We start from the raw sequence: 24743 nt of genomic DNA, 5'->3' as shown, positions 1-24743 counted from the left end.
CCCTCTTAAAATAAAATGCTGAATAAAATATACTGTGCTGCCCTGAAGTTAGAAGTTTGCAGATCTCCTGGATGTTGAACAGACATCTCAAACTTCACACATCCAAACTGAGTTTCTTTTCTTCTTCATCAAGAACACTATTCTAGGGACTTCTCTGTTGGTCCAGTGGTTAAGACTCTGCACTTCCACTGCAGGGGGCACGGGTTCGATCCCTGGTTGGGGAACGAAGATCCCACATGCCATGTGGCATGGCCTAAATAAATAAATATATTAATTAATTAAATAAAAATTAAAAGCTTATCCTCAGCACAAGAAACCATGAACAAAGTGAAAGGCAGCCAACCAGTGTGGTAGATAATATTTGGAAACCATCTATCTGATAAGGGGTTAGTAACAATTTATAAGGAACTCATACAACTCAATAGCAAAATAAAACAAAAGAAACAGGGGCTTCACTGGTGGCGCAGTGGTTAAGAATCTGCCTGCCAATGCAGGGAACATGGGTTCGAGCCCTGGCCCGGGAAGATCCCACATGCTGCACAGAGCAGCTATGCCTGTGTGCCACAACTACTGAGCCTGCGCTCTAGAGCCCACGAGTCACAACTACTGAGCCTGTGTGCCTAGAGCCCGTGTTCTGCAACAAGAGAAGCCACCACAATGAGAAGCCCATGCACCGCAACAAAGAGTAGCCTCCTCCCGCTGCAACTAGAGAAAGCCTGCGTGCAGCAACGAAGACCCAACACAGCTAAAAATAAGAAAACAGATAATTAAATAAATTTATATTTTAAAAAAGAAACAAACAAAACCAATAAACTGATTTAAAAAAAAAAAAAAGAACACTATTCCATCAGCCTTCCCGGTAAAGGAGGATGGCAACTCCCCAAAAAACTCAAGAGTCATGTTCAACACTCTGAGACCCCACATTCACTCTGTCAGGAAATTCTTTTGGCTCTGCCTTCAAAATATACCCAGAATTCAACCCTTCCCTCCGCTTCCATGGCGCCCACCTGTGGGAGCCACCATGATCTCTAGGGCAGATTATTGCAATAGCCTCTTAAATAATTTCCCTGCTTTTTACCCTTGCCCCTTATAATCTAGCCTTAGTGCAACAGCCAGAATGAGCCTTTCAAACCTAAGTCAGATCTTGGCACTTTTGTGCTCAAAACCTTTCAAAGGCTTCCCTTCTCACTCAGAGTAAAAGCCAGTGTCCTTTCAATGTCTTGTGACGCGTACCATGATCTGCCCCCTTCCCCCCCACCCCCGCCCCGCAACTTCTCTACTCTCATCTCCAGTTCTCTTTTCCTTGCTCACTCTGCTCCAGACACATTGGCCTGTGTTTTTTGAACACAGCAGGCAGATTTCTCCCTTAGAATCTTTGCAGTGGCTCTTTCTGCTGCCAGGAATGCTCTTGTCCCAAATATGCACATACTCCCACACCTCCTTCAAGTCTTTTATGCAAATATCACCTTTTCTCAGAGGCCCACATGTCCCTTGTATTTGAAGCTGAAATCTTTCCTTCTTTCCTCTGCAGTTTCAATCTGCCTTGTCCTTCTCTAGTTTTTTTCTTCTTTTTCACTGTTGTTATCAACTTCTAAGATACTTATTTATTATGTTTGTGGTTCATTTTCTGTCTCTTCCTACTAAATGAAAGCCCCTTGAGAGCAGGGATTTTTATCTTGTTCACTGATGTAACAGAAGTTTCTTGAACAGTACCTGGCACCTTGTAGGCACTCAAGATATAGTTGTTGAATGAACTAATGAATCCCCAAAGCAAAGTAAAAACATGAAGCCTAGGGATTAAATGAGCTCAAAATTTGACTTTCACCTTGAATGTCTACTGAACCCTGAAGATTCTGCAATTCCACTGTGATGGCTGTATGGCATGCAGAGAACAGGAAATAAAATCCAGAACCTGTTGAAGGTAGGGAATTTAATAGGAAACACTCCAAATTGGAATCTCCTGTGCTATACTCTGTACATGAAAGTGAAAGAGAAATAAACCTTACCATTCTAAAAGGGAGAAAAATAAAGCTTGCCTTCGTCCATGGCTTCAATCTAAATTCACACTACCTATATGGTGTGAAAAACCTTGGACAGAATATTTAAAGTGCCAAGGTAGCTGACAGAAATAGACTCAAATCGTTTCCATCCAGGCCTCAAATAACTTACACAGAAAAAGTTCTAAGGAAAATCAGCAACTCGTAGTCAAAAGTGACAGCATACAAGGAAACAAGGCACTAAAGGAAAATAAATAGAAAAAATGATCCAGAAAGATTTTGCAATAGTTGAAGTATACACAGAATAAAAACTTACTGTAGCATGTTTTAAAGAAAAGACGTGCTTAAAATTAGCAGCAGGGAAAATTAACTTAAAAAAAATGATCAAGTAGTTTAAAAATAATTCCTAGAAATGAAAATGTACTGATTAAAATGAAAAAACCTCAGGGACAGATTAAACAGTGTATTAGACACAGCTGAAGTGAATGAGTGAACTAGATCAGAAGGAATTATCTATAATGCAGTTCAGAGCCAAAGATTGGAAAACACGTTATGTGGGGCAAGGGCAGGAGCAGCTAAGACATGAAAGATAGTGTTATGATGGTATGAAAAAATAATGGCTGAGGATTTTCCAGCATTGTTGGAAGATACCAGGAAACCTAACAAGTCCACAGCATGAAAAAGGAAAAGAAATTCTCACCCGGACACAGAAGCTGCAGTATACCAAAGAAAAGAGATCTTAAAAAAATTCTTTTAAGTCTAAAAGTAATTTTTTTTTAGAAAAGAGAAAGACAAATTATGCATACTCTGAAAAAAATCAATAATTAGACTTATGAGTGACCTTTCAACAGCAAAAATAGATGCCAGAAGATAAACAATATCTTCACTGTTCTGAGAGAGAAACAGAAAATAACCAGAATTTGTTACTTGCTAGAACTATCTTTTTATCAGACTGACAAAAATAGAGAGTTTAGGACCCAGATTAGAGGAAATTATAAAGGCTGTGTTTTAAGAAGAAGGAAAATGATAACAAACAAAAGGTCTGAAATTTAAGAGGAGACAATGAGCAAAGATACTGGTAAATACTTAAATAAAATTCAGCAACATCAACAGAATAAAACAAAATAACGTCAAATTTGTTGGGAGACAAATAAACCTGAAGCAAGGTACTTTTATGGTTTACAGATTAGAAGAAGGGTGATCACAGTTGATGCATGAAGGTTTTGTATTTTTCAATAGAAAGATAATGTATTGATAAACTTTAGAATATATTAAGTATGCATGTTAATATAGCTAGAAAAAAAATAGGCCTGACAGTATAACTTCCAAACAAGTAGAAGAAAAACTTAAAACAAAAGGAAGAAAACCCTTAATCCAAAAGAAGAAAAGAAATCAGGCATGAGACTGTTAAAGTGGGACAAATGGAAAGCCATGATAAAATAAGTAAAGTTAAGACATTTTAAAAGAAATAATAATATAAATGGGCTAAACGTCTCAGTTAAAAGGTGGGAAATGTCAGAATAAAGAAAACTCTAACTGAAAGATAGAAAAAGAGATAGTATACAAATACTAATCTAAGCTATTTTACCTATATTAATATCAGACAAAATAAGATTTAAACAAAAAAATGTTTCATTGAATTAAATTTCAATACATAGTGATAAAAGACCCAGAAGACCAAACAATTCTAAACTTGTATATAGAATAATGGAGCCTCAAAATATAAAGCACAAATTGACAGGAATCAAAGATAAATGCCCAATAGTGTAGGGGCTTTTTAACATACTTTTCTAAGTCAATAATAAGTGAAGCAAACAAAGGCTGAGCACAATTAATCTTTTTCTAATGGACATGTATAAAACATGCATATTACTTAACAGAAGACTATGTTCTTTTCATGCAGAAATGGAAAATCTTTGAAAATCAACCATGTGCTAGGTCATAAAGTAAGCGTCAAGGATTGATATCATATAATCCATATTCTTTGACCACAATGCAGTTATGACAGAAAGATAACTAAAAAAATTCCAGTTGTAGAAATTAAAACATGACAAAACTTTTAGAAACAGATCTAGACAGAAATTGTAATGGAAATTTGAAAATACTTAAAACCGAACAATAATGGAAATACTAAAATAAAGTTGTGGATGTAGCTAAAACCATATTAGAGGAAGATTCATAGCCTAAATTTTTCTATTAGAAAAGAACAAAAGGCTCAATATGAATAAGCTAAGCATGCAAGGAATTAGAAAATCAAGAGTATAAGAAATCCCCAAAAGAGGAAAAAAGAGCATAAATCAGTGGTATAGAAAATACTCAATAAAGATGATCAGTGAAACAAAGGTTGATTCTTTGAAGAGTCCTATTAAAACTAGACAAGTGTCTGATAAGATTTTTCAAGGAAAAGGAAAAAGAGACATCTCTAAACAACAAAAGGGATGAAAATGAAGATATAACTACTGATACAATAAACAATAAATAAATGAAAAAAGAGGTCATGAACTTTAAAGCAATAGTTTTGAAACTTATGCAATGTATATATGATGAGAAAATATAATTTATAAAAAATAACACTGATTTAAGACATAGAAAATGTGAGTAGTCCTTTAACCACAAAATAAATTGAATCTGTAATTTAAATTTTTCCCACAATGAAAACACTAAGCCTAAATAGCTCTACAGGTGTGTTCTACCTAATGTTCGAAAGAGAGATTATTCTATTTATATACGAACGCCTTCTAGAGAATAGAAGAAAGTATGATTTCTATCTAACTCATGAGATTAACAGTACTGTAATACAAGAAAACAGACAAGGGCTGGAGAAGAAAGGAGAACCATGGGGCAATCTCAGTCTCACTTATAAACACAGATATAAGAATTCTAAACAAGGGCTTCCCTGGTGGCGCAGTGGTTGAGAACCTGCCTGCCGATGCAGGGGACATGGGTTCGTGCCCTGGTCCGGGAAGATCCCACATGCCGCGGAGCAGCTGGGCCTGTGAGCCAGGGCCGCTGAGCCAGTGCGTCCGGAGCCTGCGCTCCCCAACGGGAGGACCACAACAGTGAGAAGCCTGTGTATCGCAAAAAAAAAAAAAAAAAAAAAAAAAAAAAGAATTCTAAACAAAATGTTAGCCAAGCATATCTTGCAATGGAAAGATAATATCATGTTATATTACCCCAGGAAGGCAAGGTTGCATAATTCTAGACAATCGATTTTCTGGAAATAACAGATTAGGTAAATTATCCCAGCCCTCCCACTACATATAAGGAGACTAGACAAATTGCACCGTGTACACACACACAGACACACACACACCCCTTCAAAGCTTCAGAGAGCTAACAAGATAGTGAAGAATCACTAGACCAACATCCAGAAAACATTGACCTGCTTTTTCCCCTGGGGATGGAGAGGTGGGAGTTTACTGACCACTGAAGAAGCAAGTGAGAGACTAAGAAGTACTTTTCAAAAGTCTTACAAAGCTAGGGCAACTGAAGGTCAAGTCCAGAGCCCACCAAAGTGTGTGTATATGGAGGGATGTATTGGTAAACTCCTTGTGCTTTGGGTTGGACTGCATCCTAGCGCTATGGGCGAACAGCAAAAGGACTAGGCCACGTTGCATTTCAACCTGCCTTCAAATTGTCTCAGGCACACAAAATGCAATAAAGTTATCTAGTATTGTTAGCGTCCCCAGGTGCTGGGCAGAAGCAGACATAAATCCTCTCTGAGAAAGATATAATCCTCCCAGGATTCAGATAATTTCTATATTTTCTCAAATTCAGTCAGTGGGACGCAATAAAAGATAATCAGGCAAACAAGGAGAAACGGCAACACGAATTAGAACTGGTATAAACAACAAAATAGAAACAGACCCATAAGAAGTTATTAGAAACACATGGAGGAATGATTACTCACCAATGCACAATTTTATTTTATTTATTAATTTTTTTTACAATTTATTGATTAAATCATGGGGCAATGTGTTACTAAAAAAGCTGGGGAAAATGGAAAAGTGCATTTAACAAGAGGAAAGTAAATTTTGGTTTATGGAGGAAGGTTTGCATATTTTTTAGGTATATGAATCTTTTCATACCTTTTGGTACTCTTTTCCTATGATGCATTCTTCCCTGCAAGTGTTTTAAGATAGAATCAGGAGCCCACCAGTGTGGGCTGATTGAAGATTTCATCTGCTGGAAATCAGAGAATTAGGCCTAATAAAACTCTGGGTGACCCCTCCAGCAACAACCCCAAAGAAAAGCATAGATAATAAAGCTAAACGCTTTGAAAAGGATCTAGATCGGCAGGGCATACTACAGTGTTCTTTATTCTTTATGCGTGTTATTGCTGAATCAGCGTCACCAATAACTCGACAAATGGGATTGCTTAATGATGAGTGTACTATAGGGTTCGAGTAGAGGAGAAAGATTTGCTATTTTCAGTGGCACTTTATAAGAGAGATGTAAGGCACATTTAAATTGTAAAAAATAAACAGCGTTATTTTTTATAAGACATAGAAACATTTGTTTTAGAGTTCTAACTAAAGTCTTCTGGACATTTTTTCTGTTTCTACAGAACCAACATGTTGATTACGTAGACGTTGGCGGGGCTTATGTGGGACCAACCCAGAACAGGATCTTACGATTATCTAAGGAATTGGGTTTAGAAACTTACAAAGTGAACGTAAATGAGCGTCTTGTTCAATATGTCAAGGTAAGCCTGATGTTTTACTCAACTGACCAATAGGGGAGCATTTTATTTGGGAAAGCACTTGGTTTTGCTTTTAGTTGTTTTTTCTCAAAGCAATCATAAAAGTAGGTTCTCAGCTTTAAAGTAGTACTCTGCCTTTCTTTTCTTCTTCTTTTTAAAAACTCCCTGCGGACTCCTGGAAGCACTGCAAGTGGTCATGCTTCAGCTTGGTTCTCCTCCATCTCACCCACTGTGGCCCTTGAGGGCTACAGCCCCACCTCTAGTCCAACTGGAGTAGGAGTGGAAGGCTCCTTCCTTCCCCTCCCTCTGGAGGTGGGGGAGGCACCAGAAATACACACACACACACGCACCAGAAATACACACACACACACACACACACACACACAGCCCAGGCAGCCGCTGAGGCACCTATGAGGCAGTTCTAGGGCCCCAAGGAACACAACAGTTTGAGGCCACTTCTTAAGACTTTGAATGGGTGATTCATCCTCATCCTTACCTGACATTTCTTTGCACACTTTGATAATTTTCTCTGCACCTAGCCATGACTCTTGGGAAGTCTAGCTCAGTGGTGCGGTTTCCTACTGTTTAAACAAGAGATTGTTTAAACTCTAAGTGCTGATATCCACTCAAGAAACAGCAACTGTTGCCCATGTTATTGTTTCTTACTGAAGCCAAACATGGAACAGCTGGAGTCTGGAAATGTGCCTTGAGAAATCAAATTTCTGATCTGACATTGTAGCCCATTTCCTGGAACTAGAGTCGTCAGGGCTGGGGTTACTTACTCATTCTAATGCCAGGATTCCCACACCAGTAACCACATCACTTCTCAACAGACACATTTAAGCCTCCACTCCACCCCAGCAATCATGTAGGTCTGGCATCTTCAGGGCCTTTCAGAGCAGGGAATGAAGGATACTCGAAGTATATGCACACCGATGTGCAACCAGGGAGATCAGGAATCTTGGGAAACTCTGATAGCTGGTCTGGGTTGGTTTGGGATGCTTGGGAGAGTCTGGCAGTGAGACACACGAAAAAACAAGCCAGCAGCCTTTAGAAAAACTAGGTTCAGAGGTCAAGGGAGAAATGAGGAAACTACAAAAGAATTATACAAAGTGTTTATGAGTGCTGGCTTCAATAGGCCATGATCAAAAAGGAAAAACTCCTTTGCTTCCCTACTTTGTCATCTCTGCACGGCATGTTGTTTACCCAGACTAGAAAGTGATAACAAAGGTAAGAGTGGGGCTTCCCTGGTGGCGCAGTGGTTGGGAGTCCGCCTGCCGATGCAGGGGACACGGGTTCGTGCCCCGGTCTGGGAAGATCCCACATGCCGCGGAGCGGCTGGGCCCGTGAGCCATGGCCGCTGAGCCTGCGCGTCAGGAGCCTGTGCTCCGCGACGGGAGAGGCCACAACAGTGAGAGGCCCGCGTACAGAAAAAAAAAAAAAAGGTAAGAGTAATAGCAACTAACCTTCATGGAGCACTTTTACCTGTATTATCATATTTAATGTAGGGAGAGAAACCAAATCCTTTGCACTCAACTGCTAATTAAACAGTCGTATAAATTCACTGTTTAGTCCAACTGGGAAGCATATGAGTCTGATGATTATCCTGGAATCTGAGCAAACTTATGCTCTACTTTACAGTGGAGAAAACTGAGGTTCAGTGAGGTAGAGTGACTGGAACAAAGGTATAAAACTAGTAGTGGTCTGCCTACCCCCTGAGCACATGCTCTTCATGAATTTTAGGATTTACTTACAAATAAGCACATATTTAAGATGCTAAACACTGTTCTTTTCATTTAAGACAATCTCATGTAATAAAAAGATGGAGAATAGAAATACCGTTAGGGAATTCCCTGGCGGTCCAGTGGTTAGGACTTGGTGGTTTCACTAACGTGGCCCAGGTTTGATCCCTGGTTGCAGGACTAAGATTCCGCAAGCCACACAGCGCAGCAAATAAATACTTACCATTAAACCGTCCTCTCACATACTTTACCCTGCCAAGGAACGCGTATTTTCACCCAAGGTAGACAGCAAAGTTAAGGTAAAAAACTAGTGCATCAGTTAGAGGTTAATTTATTTTATCTGAATAAGTACCTTTCTGCTAGTGTTTCTAATAAATCATATCGTTTCTGCAATGAGAAATACTCAGGGTAGTGGATGTTTTTATAATGACCAGGAAACTAGCAAGTGAGGAGGCCAGATTAGGGAAAAAGCAGGATATTCATCTAACCATTCCAGGTAAGACTGATAATAAACTGTATAGCAAAAAATAATTCCACTTATTTAAGAATATCTCAACTCTCACTGTTCTGTTCACTTCTAGGGTAAAAAAGGACTCCCCCCCCCCCCGGCATGATAGTGGATTGGGTTAATAGTACAAATTGTCTTTGTGACACTTTCTGCATCAGCTCTCGTGACAACCCCAGCTTCTGTAATCTAATACAGTGTATTCTTTTCTGTAAATAACACTGAAATGAAGTGGGTGAATCACTGGAAGATTGCCACTGTCTAGTTAAACCAAGCCATATTCTTTATGATCCAGATTGCTTCAACTCTTAGATTTTCCTGATGTGCAGCCTTCAAGAACGCCTCCATTGTTTCTTCTGTCAGCAAACTGTAGTGCATCCAGTTCCAACCTACTCTAGGATGATTTTTAGTATTCACCAGAGAACTATTCTTGACCTTTGCTAGATTGTGTCTACAGTGCAAGTTTTGACATGGTTATGTGGCATTCTAAGCCTGAGCCTCAGAAGCACTGGGGACAGATGTTAGGTGGTGTTTTCCAACCTGTCCCTACCCCCAGAGACTAAGTCTATCTGCTTCAGTTTTAGAAGGTTCATAAGGTTATGCTAAATTCATTCACTGTTTCAGTAAGTCATTATTGGACAATCAACTCTGTACCAGATATTGTTGTAGGCTGGAAATACAGTGGTGGATACATGATCCAAGTTTCTGCTCACATGGAGCTTGCCATCTCAAGGGAGGAGATCTTGTGAATGGAATCTCTATTCTAATTCTGGTTTAGTAGATCCTGATTCTCAGGTAATCGGGTTCTTCACTGGTTCCTACAGTGAGCAGGTTTTATGAATGTTGTGAATTCAATATGGCTTTATTTCGGAGACTACATCTGATTTGTGAAATTAATATAAATTAATCATGTCTTTAACCTAAAAGGTGGCTTTGAAGTGGTGTCAGCTAGATATGTTTAAAATGTTCTCTATGGATTCTTTTCTTTTGGAAAGTGTAAAGGAAGCAGGTGGACTTGAATGCCTCTTGGATCGATTGATTGATTACTTGCATTAGTAAAGAAGATGCACCATCATTGCGATCGTTTTATGAGTTAGTTTCATTGAGTTGTGGAGACTGTTAAATTTAGCAGTGCCAGGTCTTGGAGAAGAAGAAAGAAATACTTGATTCCTCTTTTTTTTTTCTTTCCATGGGTTCCTCCAGATCATAATAATGTAGGTAGGGTGTCAAGAGGGAGAACACTGCCAGAGATGGAGCAAGGCATTTTGCAGGAAGTACTTTAAAGGAGATATTGACATTTTCATGCATTCTCACTTTCTCCCTGCTTTTCACATCCTCTCTAAATAAAAATCAAGACTATAAATAATAGACCACACATTTGTTTTTAGAGAATGGTGTGATAAAGATTTATTTAAAACAACATAGGCTTTCCTGATAGTAACAGCTCGGCAAGCAGTTTTTCCGAGTATTGGTTCTGTTCTTCCCACAGCCATTTACTCCATGTTTCTATGCCAACGATTGAAATCACAGGCTTTTCAGAACGTGTGTGTTCTGGAATACTAAGTAATTTTTTTGTTGTTGCTAAGAGGTGAACTTTGTTTTAGCCAGTAGGCTGTATTGAAAGCAGAGGATGTATTTTTTATCAGTTTGTCTTAATGCTTGCCAGATATAACCGCGTCTTTGACCTCTTGCTTCTAATAGGGTGTTTCCTTTGGATTGGGGACAACATATTTTGAAGCTGCTTTTAACACCTGTCCATACCAACTCATAGAACTCTTTTCTTTTGTCAAAGAAAATTACACTTTGACTTTCAACCCCTCTCAGTAGGAAACTCAAGAAGCCGAAGGTGTTAGGCTCTTGTAGGGATGTTGATTGTCGCGTCTTTCTTTTAATCACCTAAATTCATCCCTCTTGGCTCCATGCATTGGTGTTGCCTTCCATCTGTAATGTGCCTATACCTGTGTTACCTCATTTGAGCTTCCCAATGATCCTTTGAGGTAATAAGCATTATTTCTCCCATCTTACAAATGAGAAAACTGAGGCTCAGAGAGATTAGGAGCCCAAGTGAGGCTTTCCATCTCTTGAGCCCAGGTTCTGTGAGTTATATCACATCGTTCCTTATTCTGTGAGCAGAGTTAACTTGTGAACCCCTTTAATAAACTGCTCCAAGATATGACAAGAATCATCTTACCCCAACAGGCTTTGGAGTCCTAAGATGCTACTTTGGCTGTAAGGGTTCCTGTGGACTCCAGCGGTTGGAGGGGAGTGGGTGTGCCTAGGAGTCATATGTGGTACTGTTCACCAGAGTGGCCTCTTCTCTTGTATCCTGAGCCATAGATCTGGTCCCCCTCTGGCCTTCAGTGAGCGCTTGACTCCTGAGAAGCCCTGAGGCCAGCCCAGTTAGGCTCAGCAGGCTGAAGAAGATGGATTCTATTATTGTGTTAAAATACTAAGACTAGAGGCCTGGGGCATGGCTTGGAATTGTTGGCTGTATATTCTTTTTCATAAGTGACTTATGTAAACTTAATAATCAAAGTATGATCTAGATAAGAGCATTTTATTTTATGCCATTATACTCTGCCTGGTTTAAAAAAGAAAAAAGAGGATTTAAAGTAATTTGTATAAGTCAGAGTAGCAGATGAAGAAAGACAATTAGGTAAGGACAGCCAAGTGGTAATGGGCCTGTGTTCAAGATAAAAAATTCTTTGTTGATCATAGAAATGAAGTAATACAAAAGGGATTTTTTTTCTCTAAACTATAATTATGTATAGGATTTTAAAAGCAGAGAAACTCAAAATGTTTATATATTTTTACTCTAATCTATCAAGTATTCAGTATAAAGATATATAGACATAGCTTGTAAAAAACAGTTGCTAGTAACTTCCATTCTTTTTTTCCTCTCCATTTTTAATAAATTTATTTTTATTTATTTATTTATTTTGGGCTGTGTTGGGTCTTCGTTTCTGTGAGAGGGCTTTCTCTAGTTGTGGCAAGCGGGGGCCACTCTTCATCATGGTGCGCAGGCCTCTCACCGTCGCGGCCTCTCTTGCGGCGGAGCACAGGCTCCAGACGCACAGGCTCAGTAGTTGTGGCTCACGGGCCCAGCTGCCCCGTGGCATGTGGGATCTTCCCAGACCGGGGCTCGAACCCGTGTCCCCTGCATTGGCAGGAGGACCCCCAACCACTGCGCCACCAGGGAAGCCCTCCTCTCCATTTTTAAAAGACTTCATTTACTTCCTGTGGATCATAGGAAAGCTTAATGACAGAAATTACTCTTAAAGCCTTGTACTGTTTAGAAAGCTAGGTCAGCATTAGCCATTTTCTCTCAAAGGCTCCTTTCTTTTTTCTATAAACTTTCAGGAGTAAATCTCAGATTTAGTTTCTAGAGAATGAAGTTTCTACTCAGTTGAAGTGACAGCCCAATATATAGCAAAGTCAGGTTGATGATTCGATTTTCCCCTTTCATTTATTTTTTTTAAACTGTGATAAAATAGACATAAAAGTTGCCATCTTAACCATACTTAGTGGACAATTCGGCGACAGTAAGTACATTCATATTGTTGTGCTACCATCCACAGAATGCTTTTCATCTTCCTTTCATTCATTTTTAATAAGAAGTAATTCACTACAGAAGGCATTTTCTAGCCATTCATTGAGAAGTAGTCTAAAGTCACCCACCTGCCTTGGACTGGCCTTCACTGGCAGCATAGAAAGGGGATTAGGTCAGACACAAAGCATTTCTCTCACTGAGGCTGTGGAACTTTTCGATCACCTCCTCAAGTGGGGCCCTGGCATTTTGGTTAATGGCAAAAAGAACTTTGTGAATAGGATGAAACATAAAAGCACCTTCCTCAAGAGAAACTGCTCTAGTCTCTGTGATTACGCAACTCCTAGAGGTTCTGACCTTTCAGGTTAGAATGTAGTTGCCAGTTTGAGGTTCATATCTCCCCCAGCCTCCCCCGTCCTTGCTTTCTACTTCCTCCCTCTGTAGCCCCTACTCCCACCTCAAAGCACACACCCAAATACCCCAACCAAAAGGCTTAATCATAAACTTTTGCAGAGTAGCCTTCTAATAGTTGAAACCTTTAAAAACCCCCTAACAGGGCTTCCCTGGTGGCGCAGTGGTTGAGAGTCCGCCTGCCGACGCAGGGGACACGGGTTCGTGCCCCGGTCCGGGAGGATCCCACATGCCGCGGAGAGGCTCGGCCCGTGAGCCATGGCCACTGAGCCTGTGCGTCCGGAGCTGGTGCTCCGCGGCGGGAGGGGCCACAACAGTGAGAGGCCCGCGTACCGCAAGAAAAACAAAAAACAAAAAAAACCCTAATGTCCTATGAATCTGTTACCAAACGCAAGTTCCAGGGCCCAATGCACGGTGAGGCCAAACAAATTGAAACGTTGGAGTTTGGGGCAGAGAAATGTTGATGGCAGGGCCAAGCAAGGAGAATGGTGGTTTGTGCTCAAAAATCCCGAACTCCCCAATGGTTTTTGGGTAGAAGCTTTTATAGGCAAAATTTAGAGTGAGGGCTGTAGGGTGTGTGACTTTCTCCTGATTGGTGGGTGGTGAGGTAACAGGGCGGTGCTCCGGCCATCTCCTGCTCAGCCTGAAGTTAGCATCCTCCACCTGGGTGGGGACCTTAGTTCCTGCAGAAATACTCAAAGATATTGTTATGTATATTCCTTGAGCAGGAACTAGAACCCTGCTTTCATGGCTGCACTATTGTTTCTTTTTTTTTAGCATATATATAATTTATTTATTCATTTAATTTATTTTTGGCTGCGTTGGGTCTTTGTTGCTGCACGGGCTTTCTCTAGTTGCAGCATGCGGCGGTTACTGTTCCTTGTGGTGCACGGTCTTCTCATTGCGGTGGCTTCTCTTGTTGCAGAGCACGGGCTCTAGGCGCACGGGCTTCAGTAGTTGTGGCACACAGGCTCAGTAGTTGTGGCTCGCAGGCTCTAGAGCGCAGGCTCAGTATGCACTATTGTTTCTTGACTGCTCCTCCTTTGTTTCTACATCCCCCTTCCTTCCCTCATTAGCAACTGTTTGAATCTGCCCTTTGGAACCTAGGGAAGGTCTAGGAGGCTGAATGAAGCCTATTTCCTATGAAGTAGAAATGGGGCCATGGGAAGGATTTGTTACAGGGAGGACCCCCACAGGGTCTTGCTCAGTTTCAAATCCCATATCTTGTCCATTCTGGGCCTCCTGAAGAAGGGAAGTTCTCTTGTCCCACTGACCCTGCCAGAAAGTCTTTCCTGTCATTGCCCTGTCCTGCCACTTAACAAGATCGATGCTACTATATAGCCTTCTGTCTCAGGTGTGGACTCCTAGCTTTTTCGCTTGTGTATCAAACTCAATGAACGAATACCTTTTGAAAACCTAGTGGATCTCAGAGTTTTAGGGACAGTTATTCTTACTTTAGAGATAGGAGAAAGTTGTAAGAATGCAAGTATTTGGTTCAAGGTCCTACAGAAGTGAGTGAGAAAGAGAGAGACAGACAGACAGATGACAGACAGATGTGAAAGCCTAGCTGATAATTAACCTTCGCAGACACAGAACTTGGAACTGAAAAGAGACAAATAATGGAAATAATGTTGATACTTTATATCTGGACAGCCCAGTATTGTTTTCATAGCACTTCATTTTATTTTTTGCCTTATGCTTGGGTTTAGTGCAACTAGAAGAAGAAAATTCTAGGTGGAATCACAGAAAATTTGAGTGTTAATTATAGTTAAATGTAATCAACACTTTGATCCCAAAAGCTGTTGAACTGGGTCCTTTTCATTTAAAAGACTTTACTCATATCAGGTTTTTCACACAAAGAAAATAATTACCGAACTATTAGTCCATTTGCTTTCATTCCCATAGCTCTCTTGTAATTTGTCAGACTCAAACGATACACAGTGAACCTTAGGTTGAGATTTAATTTTGTGTGTTTGCCAAAGTACCCAGTGGCCTAGTTTCCACAGCCATATCCAACAGATAAATGTCTCTGAAAAAAGCATCAGGCTTTAGAGACATGGGAAGAAATCACTACTGGCTCGCACTTCCTGACCAGCAGCAGGTGATAAAAGGAAACCCTGAGACACGGACATGGGTGCAGTCACTCGCTAATCTACATAATTATTTGGACACCCACCCAAGAAGTCCTGAGTATCTGTGACTTTCCCCCAATCTGTAGCATATTAAAAAAATACTTTTCTGATGTCCAAACGTTGGGAAAATTGTGCTAAGAATCTTATGGCTGCTGGTCCACCCTTCCTCCCAGTGCAAGCCCTTATCACATCTCTACCATTGTGATCGCACGAGCCATCACTGAGGTAACTCCATCCTATAGAGGGGCAGGGCTGCATCTGCCTGGTCACTGGGATACACAAAGTGAATGCTTTCAGTTAACAGCCTCTCTGGCAAGAAGTTCTGCTTTGCCCTGGACCCTCTCCACCTGCTCTGATGTATTTTTCCTCTGTACTGCCCTGTTCCAAGGGGGCAGAGCCCAGACCTGAGACTCAGCACAAAGCACTTGCAGTTTTAGCTAGATGTACAAGTGATTTTGTTGCAGGAAAGGGGACTCCTTCCAGGGCCCGAGAGTGAGCTCTTGTCTAACACTCAGAAATGAGTTGTCCAAGGAGACACACATGCTGACAAAGCAAGAGACTTTATTGGGAAGGGGCGCCGGGCCAAGAGCAGGAGGGTAAGGGAACCCAGGAGAACTGCTCTGTCACGTGACTCACAGTCTTGGGTTTTATGGTGATGGGGTTAGTTTCTGGTTGTCTCTGGCTCATCATTCTGACTCAGGGTCCTTCCTGGTGGCGCGTGCATCGCTCAGCCAAGATGGATTCCAGCGAGAAGGATTCTGGGAAGACGGTAGGCCATGCAGACTGGCATTTCCTCTCTCCTTTTGACCTTTCCCGAATTCTTCTAGTTGGTGGTAGCTTGTTAGTTCTGCGTTCCTTACCAGGACCTCCTGCTGTAAGGTAACTCATGCAAGTGGTTACTATGGTGCCTGGCCAGGGCAGGCAGTTTCGGTCAGTGGTTCCCCTAACAACTTCGTTTGATTTCTCCTATTTGACTCAGTATTGTGGGATGATGTACCCTTTTGTGCAGGAGAGGTATGTGTGAGAATTTATTCCCATTTGTAGCATTTGGAAAATATTCTGGTTACTGTAGGTCTTCTTTCTAGCCTATGTTTTCCTGTGTTCTCTCAGGCCCCTACCAGTGCTAGCCAGAATATGAAGAAAGCATGCCTAAGGGAATCTTTTCCAAGCAATATTAATCCCAAAAGTGCTTTGCAAAAGAGGAGGTTTGTTGGTCAGATAAATTTTGGAATTGCTCCATATTCTAACCCTATCTTTGAGAGCCAAGATGTCCATTAGCAAATTAGGAGTCTTATGAGGACCAGCAGTTTAAAAAAAAAAAGCTGTTTAACTATAAACCAGGATTCCCCAGATTTGTGACCGTGGAACTCATTTTCATATAGCACCCAGAAAGATCAGAGTGAGAAATGAAGACATAGAAAATGGTTTTAGGGGTTAGGTTCCCTGAGAAAGTGAGTCTTCCATCTTTCCATTCCCTTCACACCTTACACATAGTGCATTCTAGTAAATTTGATGGTAGTATTGATTATGGCTATTTTAGAAAAGGTATGCCCATGAATTGATAAGGAAAAATCAGTGCAAAATTAGCATTCATTCGAAGGTCTTGTCTGAGGTGGGAAAAGAGGGGGTCATTTGTGTAGAAAGACAGTGGACCCTTTCTGGGGCCTGGGGGAACTAGATGTGATACGAGATGGGCTATAAAAAATCAAGAATCCACTCTTCTTTTTATTCCTTCATTTAATAAGCATTTCTTAGAACCTTGGTATTTACAAGGCGATGTAGGAAATGAGGCGTAGTCCTTCTTATCAGGTGTGTTGAGACTAATCCAGAAGGTAAGACATGTACTTAATTTCGTTTAATACATTGTAGAAAATGGCAAAGTGCCATGGGCAATGAACAAAGTGCTCTAGCGCATCAGAGGAAGCTGAAGTGGTTTCCGACCTAGGCAGCTAGGTGAGATCTTTGGGACCATGTCTCTCTCAGATCAATATTCACTCATGCCTACAACCTCCAGGCCTAGAAGCACATCCTAATGGGCTCTCGATGGAGGATCCAGCTCAGTGGCACTGCAGGTCCAATCTTTCTAACATGGAGACTGAGGCACAGAGGTAGGGGCCGGGGAAGCCGGAACCAAAAGCGTGGAGACATGAACTCTGCCTCTGCCAGGTACCAGCTGGGTTTAACCAAAGTATACACACACACACACACACACACACACACACACACACACACACACACACACAGGCATACCTCAGAGTTACCGCAGGTTCTGTTCTAGACCACTGCAATAAAGTGAATATCACAATAAAGTGAGCCACATAAATTTGTTTCCCAGTGCATATGAGTTATGTTTACACTATACTGTAGTCTATTAAGTGTGAAAGAGCATTATGTATTTTTTAAAAAGTACGTACTTTAATTTAAAAATATTTTTTTGCTGAAAAGTGCTAACCATCATCTGACAACACAGGGTTGCCATAAACCTTCAATTTGTAAAAAAAAAAAAAAAATACACAGCATCTGTGAAGTGCAATAAAGTGAAGCATAAGAAAACAAAGGTATGCCTACTGTACACCTACATATATATTAAAAACTTAATACGAGCTTCCCTGGTGGTGCAGTGGTTGAGAGTCCGCCTGCCGGTGCAGGGGACACGGGTTTGTGCCCCGGTCCGGGAGGATCCCATATGCCGCGGAGCGGCTGGGCCCGTGAGCCATGGCAGCTGAGCCTGTGCTCTGCAATGTGAGAGGCCACAACGGTGAGAGGCCCGCATACCACAAAAAAAAAAAAAAAAAAAAAACCTTAATATATATATAATGTGGACCTCTGAATATCTTCAAAGACATAGTGAACTTGCTAAATTTATCAAAAGCTGTCCAAATGTACCACCCTATGATGCATCTCACTTATTATGATCACAAGATTTTTGCCTTGGAGCAGTGAAAAGCAAGAGAAATCAGACATGGAATCCAGGCATAGTAAAATCAAAAATGTAAGGAAGAAGAGTAAAGTAACTAAATGATTTTTTAAGAAAAAGATTTAAGAGGAAATAAATATTAATGAAGAAAATGGACAGCCATAACAGAAATCATCATTTCCTTTAGTCTTTTTTTTTTTAAGTTTTAAAAAAATATTTATTTATTTATTTGGCTGCACTGTGTCTCAGTTGTGGCATGTGGGCTCCTTTAGTTGTGGCATGTGGGCTCCACTAGTTGCAGCATGCAGGCTGTAGTTCCCTGACCAGGGACTGAACCCAGGCCCCCTGCATTGGGAGTGCGGTGTCTTAACCACTGGACCATCAGGGAAGTCCCCATTTCCTTTAGTCTTTTTTGAAGTTTACTAAAGATAAGGATTAAAAAGAAATGGTATAGGTATTTTTATTTTTACTTTTCTTTATTCAAATAATTTGACAACATGCATAGCTAAATGAATAAGAGGAATTTTATACAAACACTATAATGTGATAAGACCCAAGCTTTAGTGAACATTAGGATTACCTGGGATTTGTTAAAAACATAGATAGCCTGGCCACACACCCCTAATTTAGTAGGCCTGATGGCAGGATCCCTATACCCTGCACCCTGAGTTATTCTGAGGCAACTTCTGCTACAAATCCAGGAATCTTGCAAATGGAAAGGGTAGGATTCCAGAAAAATTAGTATACTCACTCACATTTATATGTTACTCTACAGCAGGGTTTCTCAACCAGGGCACTATTGACTTTTGGAACTGGATAATTCTTTGTTGTAATGGGGCTGTCCTGTGCATTGTAGGATACCTAGCAGCATCCCCCATCCAGTTGTGACAACGCAAACTTTCTCCAGACATTGCCAAATATAACCTGGGGAGCAAAATCACTCCTGGTTGAGAACCACTACTCTACTGGGACCAAAGCCCCTTCATTCTCACTAGAGATAGTGATACTGATTTTTCTAGATCAAATCTGGTAACAGTGAAGAGTACCTTTCCCTAAAAACTCTAGGTCCCCAAAGAAAAAGTTCTCAAAAGGGTCTGTCCACCTACCCTCTAATGTCTCAGCTATTCTACTCAAGTACTATACACATCAAACACCAATATCAACTTAGGTAGACTTCGGTATAAGACACATTTCCCCCCAGATTCTCTATAGGAGTGTATATCACTCAGAATATCCAAGGGATCTCAGTATAGCACTTTACCAACCTCCAGATATAGAGCCTGAAGACAGTGTTATAGGAGGGAAGGGAATAAATGCCAATAAAGGGTTAATGAGTCGTTACAGTTGTGGGCAACTGAGGCTCAATTCCCCCTAGTTCTCCCTGAGGAACTGTGTGGAATGTGCCAAAGAATTGCCCCATGAAGAACAGAGAAGCTGAGATAATTTATCCTTGTCCCTCACTGGCTGGAGTTGCCCTTGTGTCCCATGTTGAATGCTGACCATTGGGCATCTGCTGCAGAGTAAGCTTTAATAATCAGGTGCAAGATGATCCATCCTTAGGATAATCAGTCAAAGTTCAGTGAGATAAGCAAAACTATTAAAGGATTTATTATAGGGATTTGGCCTTACCTAATTGTGGGAGTCTTTGTAAGGCTCTTGTCTTTGCATCTGATGCTGGGGCTTGAAGGGCAGGCAGTCAGGAAGGGAAGATAGAGGTATGATAGAGGAAAGCAAGAACAAGCTGGAACCCACAAGAGTGAGCTGGAGTCCAGGACAGTCTTTGTTGCCTCTGATCTTGATACTGTGGATGTCTTGCAGAAGCCAGGACCCTTCATCATAGAGCTAAATACATATACCAGGTCTAGGAGTTGTAGAAGCTGAAGGAGGATCCCAGAAGGGTGGAGTAGTTGGAGGCCCAGACGCTATCTTGTGCCATGAAAATCAGCAGTAACGTGTGTGAACTACAAAATGAGTGGCTGCTTCACTTTTACTCTGTAAATTTCCCGTAAGAATCTCTCTTGTGACCCTAACCAGAAATATATAGGAAAGAAAATTCTGGGAAATCCAGTTCAGCCTGAACAAGTTGACACAGTACAAAGCCATCACACCATATCTTTCTACTGTCACTTGCTCAGTGGGCCCACATACAAAGTGGCCATGGCATCAAGGACAGAGACAATGTATGGGCTCAACAATATGACCTTCCACTCACCAAGCCAGATTTGACTTTTGGCTATCATTAGTCATCAGGGAAATGCAAGTCCAAACCACAATGAGATACCACTTTGCATCCACCAGGATGACTGGAATCAGAAAGACAGACAATAACAAGTGTCGACAAGGATATGGAGATATTGGAACCTTCATACACTGCTGGTGGGAATGTAAAAGGGTGGCAGCTGCTTTGCAAAATAGTTTGGCAGTTCTTCGAAATGGGGTAGGAGAGAATGGAGAGTGACTTTTAACGAGTAAGGGTTCCTTCTTGGGGTGATGAAAATGTTCTAAAATTAGCTGTGGTGATGGTTTCACAACTCTGTGAATATACTAAAAAGCATTGCATTGTACACTTCAAATGGATGGATTATAGAGATGTGAATGATATCTTAATAAAGCTGTTAAAGAAAAACAGCCACTCATCCTCACAGTGTAATATTTTCATCTTTTTTCTAACTGCCTAGTTCTCCTGAGTTAATGGCATTTGTGAAAGAGGAAAAATATTTTTTTCAATGCCCTCTCAGTTATCTTTACTTACCCAAGAGCATCCAGAGGAACTCATATTATTTCTATATGAAATAGTTTGTTTGTAGTGTCTGTATATACCTAGAGTCCCTTGGGAAAGATGGCATACCAATGCATTTGAAACCTTTTATTCTTGATGTTATGGCATTATTTATACCTGAGTGTAATGGTTCTGTTTTTCCAGGGATGAGATTGCACAACTCAAGTGCCCGTTGTTTTAGCTGTACAAGTCCTAAGAGAGGGGACTGAGCATAAGATGAAAATCAGGTCATGAATTTAGGAATGTGCTGCGAGCCCTTGACTCTGTGTGAGAGGTATAGAGGGAGAAGAGGCATGAAAAATGCAAACCATGAGACTGTGCAAATATAATAATAATAAATCCAGACGATGGATGAGTTCCCCAGGGAAATGGGTGGGCCAAGGAAGGCTGAGCATCAGATCCTGGTGGAGTCAGTAGATGAGAGAAGAAAGGGTCTTGCAAAGAAGAACAGAGGAACCAGATGGCCACTTGGGAGAACCAATACATTAAGATAGGATATGGGAATTCCCCGGTAGTCCAGTGGTTAGAACTCCGGCACTCTAACTGTGGAGGGCCCAGGTTCAATCCCTGGTCCCTGGGGAACTAAGATCCCACAAGCCTCGTGACATGGCCAAAAAAAAAAGATAGGATAGATGTTTCCATGTCGATTATGATGGCTTTTTCTGGGTAAAGTAGCACTATGTATAATGTTTGAAAAGGGTTTGTCTACCTGCATATGGAAAGAGGAAGAAGATGATTTTTTTAACTACTACTACAACACGATCTTATTTAATGGGTCTCTTTTTAGATGATTTCTTTATTTAAAGCATTTTTATGAACTATAGAAAATAAACCACCAGAAGATTTCTCTTACAGGCCTGTCACAAAACAGTGGAACTAGAAGGGTGCCAAGGAATTCATATGGTTTGGGCAGACATGTTCCTAAATCAATGCAGAACATATCTGTTTTATTTTCAAGATGATTAAAGAAAAATATTTGGCAGCTTTCCTCCCTGGCCTATGATATTCTTTAATACCATTCATTTCCTTTTTTTAAATATAAATTTATTTATTTATTTTTGGCTGCATTGGGTCTTCGTTGCTGCGCATAGGCTTTCTCTAGTTGCGGCAAGCGGGGACTACTCTTCGTTGTGGTGCACGGGCTTCTCATTGCAGTGGCTTCTCTTGTTGCGGAGCACGGGCTCTAGGCGCACGGGCTTCAGTAGTTGTGGCTCACGGGCTGTAGAGTGCAGGCTCAGTAGTTGTGACACGTGGGCTTCGTTGCTCCACGGCATGTGGGATCTTCCCGGACCAGGGCTCGAACCTGTGTCCCCTGCATTGGCAGGTGGATTCTTAACCACTGCACTACCAGGGAAGTCCCAACACTCATTTCCTTTTGTTTAACTAAACTATAAAAGTACAGAGAGCTGAAATTCTCCAACATGCCAATCGGTGAATGCTACTTGCTGGCTTATCTTATAGGACCAACAATAAAGAATGATGTGGGAGCTACAAACTGTCCTCTCTTTATTTTTGAGCTTTATATAAATGGACTCATACTACATGTATTCTTTGACTTGCTTCTTTCACCAACATTTTTTTTTTTTTTTTTTTTGCCACGCTGCACGGCTTGTGGGATCTTAGTCCCCAACCAGGGATTGAACCTGGGGCCCCGGTAGTGACAGCGCCGAGTCCTAACCACTGGACTGCCAGAGAATTCCTGCACCAACATATTTTAAAGATATCCATACATCCGTGTTGATTGGTGTTGTTCACAGTTTATTCATTTTCACTGCTCCACCATGGACATTAGTGTGTGTCTTAGTCCATTTATAGAAAGCTCAAAAATAGGCAAAACAAAACAGTGTGTCATCTATGTATGCATACAGGGCAGATGGAAGAAAAGAAAAGGAATGGTAAACACAAAATTCACTACAGTGGCTCCCTCTTGTGCAGAGGAAGCTGGACGTGATGGGGAGAAGCACATGGTGTACTTCTAAATTTCTGATGATATCACACTTCTCAAATTGGATGGTGTGCACATGGTTGTTCATTTCTCTTATTCCTCTTTAAGCTATTTTTATCACATATGGCATATTTCATAATAAAATGTTAATAACATAAAATAGCTTGCTCAGTAGCATCAGTGTGTTAAGAACGCCCTTCCCCTGCCCTATTGGGCGGGCATCCAAGAAATAAAATAAATTAAATTTTTAAAAAAACAAACTGTCCTCTCCTGGCAATAGTCTCCCTTTATTATGAACACTGGTAGACTGAAGGTGTGGTTTCTCAAAGGAACTTAAGTATTGGGGGCACAATTCCAGGAACACTGTATTCTGCTCGACATCAACTTCTGCTGTGTCAAAGACATTTTAGAGATTAAAGGCCACTTAGTAAGGGTAGGAAGGTTTCATAGTATAGGCACAAAATAGAACATGACTTTTACCCAAGATTTTTTTTTAATTTTCATTTTTAAAGAGCAGTAGCCATGTGGAAGTATTCCAGGAGACCCTGCCTCACACTCTTAGGTCTTAAAGGCATTTCTTGCTGAGAAGTGGTTTAGGATTGCAAAACAGCTGACACTTTTGTGAGAAAACTATATAGAATCACATTTCAGATACTGAGAAGGTCTGTTCGAAAGCAGTTCTCACCCAACCAAGAGCCGTCTCCAGGCCCTCCCATTGTCCTACTTTAGATTTATACATGCAAAAAGTAGTCTTGGGTTGTTTAGTTTAGACGCAGGCCATGGAGGAAATAAGCCTTCCAGGGGCTTGTGAGAAAGAAAGAGGTTCGTGCCTGTTCCCACATACATGCATTTCTTTAGCAAATTTAGATTTTTCTGTGGAATAAAAGTAGAGAAGCCAGGGCTTCCCTGGTGGCGCAGTGGTTAAGAATCTCCCTGCCAATGCAGGGGACACGGGCTTGAGCCCTGGTCCGGGAAGATCCCACATGCCGCGGAGCAACTAAGCCCGTGTGCCACAACTACTGAGCCTGCACTCTAGAGCCTGCGAGCCACAGCTACTGAGCCCACGTGCCTAGTAGAGCCCGTGCTCTGCAACAAGAGAAGCCACTGCAGTGAGAAGCCCACGCACCTCAACGAAGAGTAGGCCCCACTCACCGCAACTAGAGAAAGCCCGCACGCAGCAACAAAGACCCAACGTAGCCCCCTCCCCAGAAAAAAAGAGTAGAAAAACCCAAAACTGCTAAGAGTGAAACACTCATGAAATCCTTTTATCAACTTGGTGCCTCTGTCAACAGGATAAAAATTAACGTCATGGTGGGCCTTTATGATCTTCTTTTAAAATATTCCATGGCTCCCATTTCTAAAAAAGATTGCCAGGCTAGACCCTTCTCTTTCCCTGAGCTCTTCACCTCTCCTGCCACCTCTCTTTGTTTATCAAAGCTCAGATCATGGGGTCTTTAGGACCTTGTGTGAAATCATATTCTGGTTGGTATCATCCCGTGAAGAAGTTCATTGGGAATGTGGGACACATTTTGTTGAATTTTTTTATAGTACTTAATGTCCCCAGATGATTAAGCATATTGAAGGGTTTTTTTAAACAATTTTTTTCAAAGCGAAGATCAGTTTGGTATGAGACTATTACTTGAACATAAGGAACATGTAGATTTTTCCCGATTTCAATTAAGGGAAGAATTCTAACAAGAACCAACTGTCCTGAAGGCTGCCCGTGATCTATTACTTAACCCAGTCTCTCTCCTCTCTATAGTTATTTTTGTGTCTGCCTGTTTCTCTCAGAACATGCTTCTGCATTTTCCAAAGTTGACCCTGTTACCCCAGAGCTTCTTAGTTTCCTTGTTTATTCCTTAGAAACATAAAAGACGTGTGGAAGATTTATAAGTTTCACATTTCAAAGTTCTCTTTCTTTTAATCAGGAAGTTTAAGATGTCTCTAGGACAAAACTATCTCAACATTCCATCAACCATATAGGAAGCTGGAAATCTCAAGGTTTATAAGCAAGGGTTTTGGGAGCAGGAAATTTCTGTCCTACTGTTTTCTAGCTAATATCCCTG

At 41.1% G+C, this 24743-nt stretch overlaps 1 protein-coding gene across 1 annotated transcript in view; it reads left to right on the top strand.

Annotated features, from left to right (window-relative positions):
• Positions 1-24743, top strand: part of MAOA (monoamine oxidase A) — a 75821-nt gene that overhangs the window by 20873 nt on the left and 30205 nt on the right. The window contains exon 3 of the mRNA XM_059049999.2: positions 6565-6702. Coding sequence (XP_058905982.1) covers positions 6565-6702 — 138 coding nt within the window. The remainder of the gene's footprint in view (positions 1-6564; positions 6703-24743) is intronic.

This window comes from Kogia breviceps, chromosome X (assembly GCF_026419965.1).
Source record: "Kogia breviceps isolate mKogBre1 chromosome X, mKogBre1 haplotype 1, whole genome shotgun sequence".
NCBI classification, from domain to species: domain Eukaryota; kingdom Metazoa; phylum Chordata; class Mammalia; order Artiodactyla; family Physeteridae; genus Kogia; species Kogia breviceps.
This window is presented reverse-complemented; position numbering and strand designations above follow the sequence as displayed.